The following is a 12,287-nucleotide window of genomic DNA, read 5'->3' on the forward strand; positions in this document are numbered from 1 at the left end:
AGAGGGGGGGGGAAATCTGCCTACCTCCCTACTCTCCATATAATAGGGCTTAATTGTTTGTGAAGTACTTTGGAAAGCTTCCAAGAGAACACATGAAGCAAGTGCTAAGTATTTAAGAAACTATGGTTTAATGAAGAAACAATGACACTATTGGTTCTAGCTCTGGCTCTACTTTAAAAAAAAAAAAAAAAAATCAGACAGGAGGCTGAAGTTTCTAGACCAGATAAAATGCTATTTAATGTAATAATAATAAGTTACCAGAAGGTGGCCTCATAATACCAGCTACCCTATCCTGGACTCCGAGTCTCCTATGCTCCTGCAGCATTAACTGCTATACCAGATCCATGCAATTTCAAGAGCTTGTGCAACTAGTCAGATCTCTCCTGCATCCCTGCTGTTCACTAGGCCAGACCCCAACTCCTCTGCTCCTGAGCTACTGCAGGTGCCTGCACTTACAAACAGCTCAGCCTTTTTCCAACTATTTAAGTTGGTCTAATAAAAGATATCAGATTCACCCAAAGAACCTTGTCAGCCTGACAAAGGGCATTTGTACCCAAAAGCTTGCAAAGAAGATATTGGATTTACCCAAAGAACCTTGTCTGCCTATGTCCTTAGACCAACATGGCTACAACCTACACCCCTGCCCTTATATTCACTATTCTGAACAAGTGATTGAGCCTTTTTTTAGAAAGGGCAGGAGACGGGCAAACTGTAAATGTCAAAACATCAAGTCCTGACAAAGCGTCAATTCCCTTGAGAGCAATCATAATTGGGTCCACTGGCCAGAGGCACGTTGATTAGCTTCAGCTATCAAAGATCTCCATTTCTAAAGACAACAGAAAAATGTAATAAAATGAATAAAGGCTACCAGAGGCGTAGTGACATGGCCAGGCACCTAAGGGAAGCTGCCATGCACAGAGTATCTTCTGGTCTCTGCCGTGCCATACAATTGTGCTCACGCAGCAGTGACATGAGCTTCTTTTTCTGATCCCTTCCCCTGCAAATCAGTGCCCAGGGTGGCTACCCCAGTAGTTACACCACTGAGAAAAATACATTATCTCCCTTCTACCAAAAAAGGTGGTATCAACAAAAGGGCTAACTTTAAGAAGGCTGACAAAGCTACTGATTTGTATCATAGTGCCACCCTAAGGGCCTAACCAAGATAAGGAATCCATTATGTGCATGCATGCGTAGGAAGAGACATACCCAGAAAGCCAGAGCGAGGGAAAAGCAATATCAGTTACGTTTTAAAGATGGGGAACTGGGAAAGATGAAGCAGCCTTTGCCCAAGGTTACACAAGGAGTGCCTGCTAGAACTGGGAGATCCAGGTTTAAATTTCTGAGTCATCCTTCAAGAGAAGGAAGAGGACTGACTCAAACAGCATCCTGGGCACTCCTCAGTTATCAGTCAATTGCCAGACACAGACTGCACTGGGATGTCTACCAGTTTAGACTGTGGTGTGGGCAGGGTTTACTAGCCACCATGCAAGTCTTCATGTAGCTCCATTTGTAAGTCCAAGCTGGAGAAGGATATACATTTTTTTTCCTTCTTTGCTACAAAAATCAGACACAGCTTCTCTGTAGATCGTTCCAAATGCTGAACTCAACTGTCTACAGCAAGCCAGGGATCTGTTATATGACGTTCCTCAGACAAGCTATTTCTGGAAACGATTAAGTGAGATTAATCCTGTAGCCCTAGCCAAACTATTGCTTCACTACACTACGTCTAGCCATTTATGTATCAATAATCCCTGATAAGGTGGGCATTAGGCTCACCTAGGAACACTCCTTCATATCCTGGGTAGGGTGCCCAGAAGACTGGGTGACATGTTGATTTGGTCTGCCCAGAGCAGGCCCAGACCGCATCCAGCTGGAAAGATATAGGAGCACAGGCTAGAAGTGAAGCTCCTTGTGTACACACTGATTAACAGATAAATCCTGAAGCAATTAAATGGAAATATTGGGTTTGAGATTAAGTAGTAATTAAAATGGTGTTCTATTAACAGAATTTTTCCATTGCCCAGATAAAAAAAAATATCCCTAAGGACCTTTATGCATGAACCAAGCTGTACGGAGGGAGAAGAAACCTCTCCAGAGATTTGCCTGGAGCTGGTCCACAGAAATGGGGGGGGGGGGGAGCCGGCGGCTTTCCTGGCACCAGTCTCCCCATTACAGCTGTAGTTTCAACAGACCCGCAGCACACTACAGTAATCATGAGAGACAGAAAACTGCAGGAACAAACCTGTATAGATTTGTAGGAATTTCCCTCAATTGGCAGCAAGTTAAAGACTATGCACTGATACATTCTCTGCACATTTTTAACGTGGTGCTGACAATGCATATCCTTGCTCAGCTTTTTGAAAACAGTAGGTCTGACTCTAGTAGGGTATATGTGAGCAAGCAAGTGCAAAAATTGACTGATTAGAAATCTCTGTAGAGCTATATCAGGCAAAGACCTGCCTTGAAAGACAGAACCTCCATCTGAATCTAAAAACAGATAACCCAACCCTTTAATCCGGGGCTGATCCTCCAGGTTTAGACTCCCATCAAAACAGGCCAGGACAATCAGTGCAAATGAATTGAATGGCAATTAACTCACATTAGTCCTGTGCAAAGTGTTAATTCAAACACTTCACAGGTACTTGGGTTCAGATAATGGGCTTGTTTATCTGTATACCAAAATAATCCTTGTATATCTGGATCCCAGAATAAAAGGCTTTGTCCCAGGGGGATGTCCGTTATTTAAGATCCTGTCTCCTACCACCAGTTTTAATTCTCTTTAAAATAACATATTCTGCTTTACACAACTAACCAAAACTCAAATACCAGGAGTCATCAGGGCTGAGCCAGCCCCAGACCTGAGTAAGCCACAATGACACAGTTACACATAATTTACACTGGGCTCAATAAGTTCCATTAGTCCAGCACTGTTGGAACACGCTGTGCTGACGCTACCTTTCTCTGCCCTGAAACACCTCCTGTGCCAAGAGGGGGAAGCAGCTGGCGGAGAGCTGGCTATGCTCTTCCATGCCGCAGAACACACAGCTACCTGACAAAGCACCCATTATAGGGCGAAGGAGTCAGAGGCATCTGCCTCAGGTTTACAAACCATTTTATCAATTGAGTTTGAATCTTGTGGAAGGATCACCATCAGCATAGGCCCGATCAACTTTTTAGTTAAGTTGTTTACATAGTGTGGACTGCGCCTAATGTGTTTAAGCATTTGTAAATGTTTTCCCAATTTGTGCCAAGGGCACAAAGAACTGTGATCACCTTCTGGGTGAGTCAGTACAATAATCGAGTCCTACTTTGGATGGCACATGAGAAGAGAGCCTACCTCTGCAAAATAGGTACAAAGAAAATGCTGGAACCAGACTTAGGAATCGGGCCTCAATGCAGTGTGGGGGGGAAATCAGCCAGAAGTGGCAGACTGTTTTAACCTCACACTATATTAGTGCCTAATATACTGTCCCTGCTTTACATTACATTTATTATGCAATTAACTGGTTAATCACACAATAAATTTAGACTGGCCACATGTGCAAAGTAATTATCACACAAAAATGACTATTGTGAGTCAACCAGTTATAAAGTTAGTGCTTGAAAATGTGTAACAACTCTGTAGCTGGTTTCTATCCAGTTTTAATACAGGGACCTGCATGAAATAAGTGTCCTAACTCAGTGAACAAATGCTGGAGCAAAGCAGATATGAACCCACCTCCCAGGGGACACTCTTCTAAGCAGGCAGCTTATGATCTGGCAATAGTGGCTGCACAGAGATCCTATCCCTAGAAATAAGTGTAGCTTTTTGCTATGCTTTACAGAAGAGGATAAGTATTATGAGGAGTTAGCGCACAGACAAAAGTTTAGTTAGTCAGCATCAAGGTGATAAGAGACCGGGGAACAGAAGAGGACAAGTGCAAAAGGACAGAAAAGCATGGTACACTAAGGCAGATTGCTCAGGTCCACCCTAGATCTGGGTAAGAAGGAAGCAGCTAATCCAAAAGTAATGCTGAATGGAGCGGGGGGAAACTCTACAGACAATCCATCATTGCAGAGGCTCAAGGAAGAAAGGGTATGAAGTGAAAAGCAGTTAATTGTATCAAATGCATGGCAGATAAAGTGCAATGGTTACAGTCATCATTAGTGACTTTGGAAAAGAGTTTCAGTAATTGTTTCAGGGTAAGTCAGATTGGAAGAGGATGGGGGGGCAGGGGAGTCAAAACTTGTAACAGCTTGTAAGAAGGGCGATGAAGCAAAATGTGCTGGTTTTAGTCTGGCTTTCTTTAGGATAGATAGGCAACACACTCTCCTTAAAGCAAGGATAAAAGCCTAGAACAGAGCAGCTGACAAGGAGAGTAGAGGATAAGAAAATGAGGGGGTGGGTTAGAATTGACAAATTCAGGATTTCAGTGGATGGTACAGGACACCTCATACAAGAATAAAATCCACCCAGGCAATTTAGAAACCTATACTCCAGTGACTGTCAGTTGATCTTAAACATTCACTGCAAGGGAAGTTAGCAGACCTACAGTAAGTACTTGTGAGCACATTAGCCAGCTTGCAGGCTCAGTCACCTAGGCTGCTTTGAAATTTCTGCCTCAAGTCAGAAGAGGAGGGAAGGAGGAGAATTTGACACAGATTGCCGAAGAGGGAGAAAAACCTTAGGAAAATGAACATGCTAATTTAAAGACAACCATAAATTGTGGAAAGACCCTAAAATTAATGTACTAGCAGTTTGCTCTTGTCCCATCATCTGTGAGCAGTTTTTACAATTCCCTGCTGAAGCAGGTCTGCTCAGTTACCTTCAGGAGCAGCTTGGGTTCTGCGTCTACCCAAAAAGTGTGACACTTGAAACTGTGGGACCTATATTTGCTCCAAAATTCTTACCAAGCATATGCTAAACACAACTTTTAATTTGAGAGACAGCTAGAATGGGCCAGAAGTGATCATATTAATGAGCAAAAAAAAAAAGTAAGTGATTTGCAAAAGGGATTTACTGAGATATTTGCACTGTTACCACTATTAAGGCTGCCAAGCCAGTCGCCGTTCTGGCCTTTATACCAGATGCATCTGCATCCCCTCCTGTTTCCTCTTCTTGGACACTGAACATCTCATGGCCTTCTTTCATAAAAGCCAACTGCCTCGGTAACTGTGACCAGAAGTTTCCTCCATTTACAGCTGTGAAGGTGCCACCCTGGCTACCTACTGCCTGTGGCTGCACTAGCTGCTATGCCTGGCAGGGCTCCATCTGCAGATTATGAACTGGTTCGAGATCTTTTGAGATTAAAAACCTCGTGCCATATTTTACCTATAGAAATTTCCCTACTCTGTTTGCTTTCAACAAAGAGAGTTTTCTTTAACAAAGCCAGCACCACCTGGAAGACTATTTAATTGACTTTGGATGCCGGATAAACTAAGAGTCTCACCTGTCATTTTGACAAGAAAAATCTTTTTTAAAAAAGTCCTTCATAAAGAAAAGACTGGACCAAATCTGTGAAGGAAGACCCCAAGAAAAGCTTTTGGTAAATGTCCAGGAATCTCTCTGAACACAGGATCCCATATTGTGATGACATAACATGCTGGCCTAGGTGGACTACTAAGAAGTAACACATGAATACTGAAAAAGGTGAGACAGCTCTAGTCTCATTCCAAGGGAACACACCACATAGCAAAAGGCTAGATTACATCTGGAATTTATTTCCAAAAGATTAGCGGTGCTCAACATCTCTACCTCATGGGCTAAGTGAATGGTACAGGGCTAGTCTGTGGGCTGGATCTGAACCCACATGCCAGGATCAGGTCCTGCTGCACTCTTGCACATGTGGTCTCAGGCTCCAGGGCCCCATGCCACCCCTGCTTGGCCCTGTGCATCAGAATTAGGCCATGCACTGTCATGCACATCCAATCTAACCCGCAAGAACACAGCCCCTGCAGTTTCCCACATAACCCATGGGGAACCCCGAGCACCAAATGACTTGGCACTGGGGGTTTGATCTGGCCCGTGGGCTAGCAGTTGAGCACCACTGGTGTAGGAGGTAGCCCTAGAATAGAAAATATTATGAAATTATATATGCTGCTGATATTTAAGCCTTGAATAAGAGTTGATAATCTAAACAGATCTACACACACGGAGAAGCAGTTAAGCCCTGAGAAGATTTACATAGACATGGTATGAAAGGAGGGTGGAGAGTAAGTGACAACTACAAAACACTAGATCATTACCACAATATCCAACCACATCCAGCACTCTCTTTTAAATAAGTCCAACTACTGAACTAAATTATATCAGTCCAAGGCTTTTCAGTCCAATGGAACAAGGATAGGGATATGCTATATGACAGGGTGAAAAAATGAGCCTAATGCCAGTGGAGTTTAAGTGGCATACAGTCATGCATAAGTAACTGGGGCAACTCCCTTCAATCACTACATAACTTGTAGTGTAGCTCAGTGCTGTCCAACTGGTGGCCTGTGAGCTGTATGTAACCCCTGAAGGGTTAAGCATGGGGGCTCCCACCCAGGTGACAGTCCCCACCCAAGTTGCTCTTACCTCAGCAGCCAAGAGGCAGCTGAAGTGCCCAAGCTGTGCATATGGCAAAGGGAGCTGGGCTGCCCACATCATGGGTGGGTGGTACACATGGCCAGGAGAGGCAGAGGGGCCAGGTTGCCTGTGTGGCATGAACAGCTGCTAGAGGGGAAGCAATACCCACACTATGCAGGTGACAGGGAATGAGTTGGGCAGCCCATACAGTAGGGAGGGGGAAGACTGGGAGGAGCACCCACCCAGCCATGTGGTGTGCATCCCCTAGGTCTGTAGCTCTTCTAGTATGCAGCCCCTGGCTCCCCCAAAACAGGACAGTCCTGGTGTAGCTGTTGGGGCTGCTGCTCTTTTATAAGTGCTGGTGGGTTTTGGGGTGAAGTGAGAGAAGACAAGCATATAATGATTAAAACAAGTAAAAAGTGAGGTACCTTCAGAGCAAGAAACTAGGACCAGAGCTTCCAAGTAAAGGCTTTACACATACATGTACTGGCTTTACACATACATGTACAGGCACTTAGGAGGATGACCCCCGGCCTGTGTTTCCCCATAACTGGGGACTCAATATCAAGCAGAAGAGCACCAAGGCTGAAGTTTGTAAATATGATTCACTCATCTGCCCCAGGGTACAAGGAAGAAAATCCAGTTGGGTGAAATTCTGTAAACAAAGTGCAGACCTGCTTCCTGGTATTTCCAAACAGCTGCAACTTTAGTTTTCTGAAACAAAGAGCAGGAACACTCGTCCCTTGCCTGTATCAGCTTCTGGCGCTGAAAAGACAACTACAGAACTCGGAATCTTCTCTGGCTACAGCCTGCATCTGCTCTCATTTTCTTTTGCCAATTTCTACTCAAACGGTGCTTCCTTTGTTGAGGAAGCTTTAAAAAGAGCTCCTCTAAGTCATCTTTCCTCTTATCAGTTTGTCAACTCTTCTGTCCATGCACTGTTACCAGATTTGCCCATTACTTTGGGGTGTGCTCATTTAAGGGATACATTTTTAAGGTCTTGGTAATTCTGTCAATGTGCTGCTTGTGTTACTTGTGTTTCTATATGGAGCTGTATATCTCCCTTCTGCAAGTCCTCACCCCCAATAGAGCTATTTTGCAGGACTCAGTTTCAATGGGGCTGGGTTCCTCCAGTCACCAAATCAGTCATACACACAAACACACACAGATTAACATGACACGCCTGACCCGGCCGGGTTGATCAGCACAGACAGGCTGACACCCTCATGTGCCAAGAATCAGTTCATCAGAGCAACAATAAACTGCAGTCAGACACAAGCACACAGGTAAACAGAATCCCTCTGAATCCAGCTGGGTGTCCAGCTGACACCCTCATGGGCCAGCACTCAGTTCATAAGGGCACGTCCGAGTCAAACTGGGTCAATCAGCCTGTACAAGCTGATCCCCTTATGTGTTTCAAACTCAGCGCGTCTCAATCTCTGGCCTCTTGATGAGCAGACCCCACAGTATTTTTGGGCTTCACAGGGATCTCTAGCTTAGGTAAAAGAAGCGTTGCTGCAGAGCACGTGAGGAAGGAGAAGTAGAGAAGGAAAAATGTACCCAGTTACTACCAGTTTGACTATAAAGGTTATTTATTGCTAAGTATATGAAATATATAATGGTACTAGTAGTAATAGACATGCAAAGGAAAAACACACACAAACAATTACAATACTACCCTGGTTTCACTAAGTATTTGGGAATACTTAGCTCAAGCTTAACTAATACAGTTCAGGTTCAGAAATTTATGCCTAGAGAGAAAGAGAGAGCGAGCACTGGGATCTCACCAGTCCAAGGTACATGAGTCTCAAAGCTGACAGGTAAAATTCTTAGCACAATCTTTGAAGGGAGATGATCTGTTCTTCCAGCGTCCCAAGAAAAAACAGGGGATGGTGTCAGCACACGATTTTTCTTCTTGAAGCACGCACATTGCTGCTTTTTACGGATTTTTATATCCTCAGTTTAGCTGCTTCGAAGCATTCTCAATAGTGTAAATCATTGTCTTTTCTCTTAACAAGGGCTTATCTGGGTTGGAACATCTCAAGAAAAACTGATTGATAATCAGGAAACACATAAGGTTAGGGAGTAACCAGATACTTGGGAGCCAGCTTGAAATTCCTACAGATAGCAGATATACTGATGGGATATCTCACGGTTTCTTCAGAAACAATAGATAGCTTGCAGCATCAGGATTTTGGATTTTTACTTGTTGTGAACAAGCCTCAGCTTAGCATGACTTTTCCAGATCTTACTATAGTCTTTTAACAGACTTAAGGCAATTATTGGAGTGTTTATAAACTTTGGGCAGGAGGACTTCCACCAGTCATCCTGGGAAAAGCATGACAACACCTGTGGTTAGGGCTCCAACAGGCTGGACGCTGCGATGAACCCTTACCCATTGTTCAAATGTTGCCCATACCCCCTCTGATTCAGTCTCTTGCCTCAGCATTCCCTAACCTGGCAACCGAGTTTTAGTCAATCAAGTTTAAATAGGCCTCCCATAGTGGGACCGGGGAATGTACGGCCTGAGATGCCTATTAAACTTAGAGGTAGGGGGGTGTGTGTGTGTGGGGGGGGGGGAGGAGTCCTTTGTAAACCCAGATTAGAACTGGTCTGATAAATGCTGAGCTGGGTGTGTGTGAACATGGATTGATTAGCATTTGGAGCACAGATTCCCCATCATGCAGCGCTCCCCTGCTTCTCTGGTCCCAGAATTCACTGTAGTCTCTGCTTCAGGCTTTCTGTTCTCCATCTCTCATGTAAATGAATGGTCATTTGGTTTCATCTGGGATGCAAATGAGACCTAGGGCAGTTGTTTCACTCTTGTCACCCTTATCTGGAGGGTCTTAGGTGCGTCTCTCACTGCATCTTAATCAGTTTCGTTTATGTAGAGGGGGGGAGGGAGGGTGAGTCCTTTGTGAGTCAGACAGGCTGCGTCCTGTGCCAGGGTTGCCCGAGAACACAGAGCTGAGACGTAACAGCGTGCACAGAAATGCAGCTTTCAGCAACGCTTCCTCTAGTTCGGATGAAGTGCACTCTAAGTGAAAAAGGCTATCAAACTTTTCAGAGATAAAAATCCATTTATTTCTTTGCTCTATCCCAGTCGCTCATTTTTGGGTTGTTGGTTTGTTTTTTTTTAAATCGTCTTGCTCACATTTTCCATAGTTAGTGCAAAATTACAACTTCTCTATTTTATGGGATATCAAATGCTTAGAGAAAACCATTAAACTCACACGGTTAAAGTAGAGCACAAGCATGAAGACTACCCTGTGACTTTTCTCCACTTGCATCCTACCAGCTTCAGCCCCTGTGCTGTTTATCTAGTCACATTAACAAGATAACTCCTTTGAAAGCCTGAACTACAACAGGGATAAGCAGAAAAGGAAGCTTGGAGGTGAAAATGACTGTTCGACTAGTATCTTTTACCCTGTCAATCAACAGATTTCATGTACCAAGCCACGGTGCCCACCATCGTTGCGACTGCCCTGGTTTTATCACTCAACATTCCAGGCTACTTCTGAAACATTCAGACAGTTCCATATTCCTTGCAGAAATGGATCTCAGTTATCTCCTGGTAATTGTCAGTAACAAAATCATCAGTCTCTTCCTGTTTACTTCTACACCTAGACCGCACATGCTACAGTCCTCAAGCATGTGGATACAGGAGGATTGCCTCTCAAGCCTCCTATACTTGAGGTCCTGTCAACATGTAAGATACTAACACCTTTTGAAGCTCACATGAGATAAATTACACTCTGGCTGAAGCTTTCAGATTTCATCATGTCTTAGACAAGTGCAGCAATTTAATTCCTTACTTCTCATGCCCCCAACTGCACCTAGCATATTCAAATGTACACAGGGAAACAGTGCTTTCCTTCATGCTTGACAGGTAGCCAGCCTTAAGAGACTGGATCAAGACTAGAGTGGACACATAGAGACCTTTTCCTTTTGCGGTGCTGTCATTTGTATTCTCCATGCCCAAGAGCCCAGGCAGACAGCCAGTGGCCCACAGAGAGGGTTATCTGTCAAGTGGCCCAGTGCCCAGCTAGCATTCCAGCTCTGGAGGGAGTCCTGGGAGGCTTTCACTAATTCTTTTATTCTTTCTTGCCTCTTATGAACTCCCACCAGCACTTGCAGTCAAGTACCATTTTTGCTTTCCATGCCTCCTCCAGCCCACCCCAAACAAGGCATTTTGCTACTGCTGATGATCCTGCTGCTTTGCTGATTAAGCTGGCTTTGCAAGAACTCGCTTATACCTTGCTTTGTATTGTGGGAAAGGGTGATTTTCCTCACCCTCTGTGGTTGAGTGGATGGTGCCTGTAACCACCTCCCAATCTGCCTGCATTTCCACCCCCCTCCCTCCCATCAGGTCCAGCCAGTGGCTCTCTAGGCTGTGCTGAAGCCACCAAAGCCCTCAAGCCACCATAGCCCTCAACAGTGAACATGTACAGGTTGTCACTTACGTATTGCACACTGCCATGGTCTGACAAGACTCTCCTGTACAAAACTCTGAGATTGTACTATACTGTAAATTGATGTGGTGGAAGAAGGTGGTGGCTGAAAAAAGAAAAAAAGACACAAATTCAGCGATATAAACCACTTTTATTAACACTGGTAATCCCCCTAATAAATGGCTTTATCCTGTACTTGTGCTTTTGTATGCATTCAGTCTCCTTTGGCCAAATCCTGTTCAACTTAGTAATTAAGTAACTGCGGGGTTAAACAAAGATGAGGCATGAATGGTTCTGTTTTCCTTTAGCAAAAACACCGTAAGGCATCAGCTCCGCTCACTCACTAACCAGCGAGAATGGAAATGTCCCAACAGTAAGCTTCACCTGTGTAGCCAAATGGCCAACTCTTTCGACCTCAAGTCAAGAGACTTGCTCAGTCTTGTTGTTTTAAGTTGGACTTAATGCAGTTTTTCCTGCTATGTTTAAAGCACACACTGTTACACTGTGCTCCCTTGTAAAGCACCTCAGCTCCCACACACAAAATCAGCATAACAGTAATTTAACTGAAGAGCAAGGGAACTATTACAAATTAATTTTAAGAGTTTTAACTGGCACAATGTGTCAACTCACAGGATTTAAATCCTGCTCCAGAGAAACAGGACTAGAGTGGTCTAGCCAATTCCTAATGAGCACTAGTATACTTTGTATTAACATACATTTGGATTTACAGGAGGTCCTAAAGGCCTTCTAGGCACTGTTCAGATGCATAATGAAACTGTCAGCACCCAAAAGGCCAGCAAGCAGTTTCTCAGGATTAGCACCAACTGCTCAAGAAATAACCATGACTGGGTGTAGCTTCAGGTTAGGACTAGTAAAGTTGTCTGAACAGCAGGAGGCAGGCAACTGGTCAGAAAGAAGAGACAATGGGGTACTGATGCAGCATTTGCTCACAGAATATAACTTTTAGTCAGCCACTTGTATGAGGACTGAGGACATTCAAGCTAATTCCACAGAGATTTGGAAGGGAATGGAGAAGAAAATCCAGCCAAAAGTTATATGCTGCCTGCTTTAAAAAAAAAAGAAAGAAAGAAAAAACGACAATCTGGGTGATTCATTAGGACTTGCCTACAAGTCAGACTTCTTAAAAAATGTTTTTAGAACACCAACACCTCCAGCCATAAACATGTCGAGTCAGCAGGCTTAGCAGACCCTTCAAAAGGAAAATGATGGCCCTCAAGAGACCTCTAAAGAGGTTAATGTCTTCATCAGTGAATCATTGAGAGGGGTAAGAAGGG

The 12,287-nt window shown here is 44.1% G+C and overlaps 1 protein-coding gene across 5 annotated transcripts in view; it reads right to left on the reverse strand.

Annotated features, from left to right (window-relative positions):
• The window catches only part of MOB2 (MOB kinase activator 2), a 197,958-nt gene that overhangs the window by 5,846 nt on the left and 179,825 nt on the right, over positions 1-12,287 (reverse strand). For all 5 annotated transcript variants that reach the window (XM_014602396.3, XM_014602394.3, XM_006259672.4 and 2 more), the window contains exon 3: positions 11,005-11,098. In XM_014602396.3, the coding sequence (XP_014457882.1) occupies positions 11,005-11,098 (94 nt within the window). The remainder of the gene's footprint in view (positions 1-11,004; positions 11,099-12,287) is intronic.

The sequence above is a fragment of the Alligator mississippiensis genome, chromosome 2 (genome assembly GCF_030867095.1).
Source record: "Alligator mississippiensis isolate rAllMis1 chromosome 2, rAllMis1, whole genome shotgun sequence".
In the NCBI taxonomy this organism is placed as follows: domain Eukaryota; kingdom Metazoa; phylum Chordata; order Crocodylia; family Alligatoridae; genus Alligator; species Alligator mississippiensis.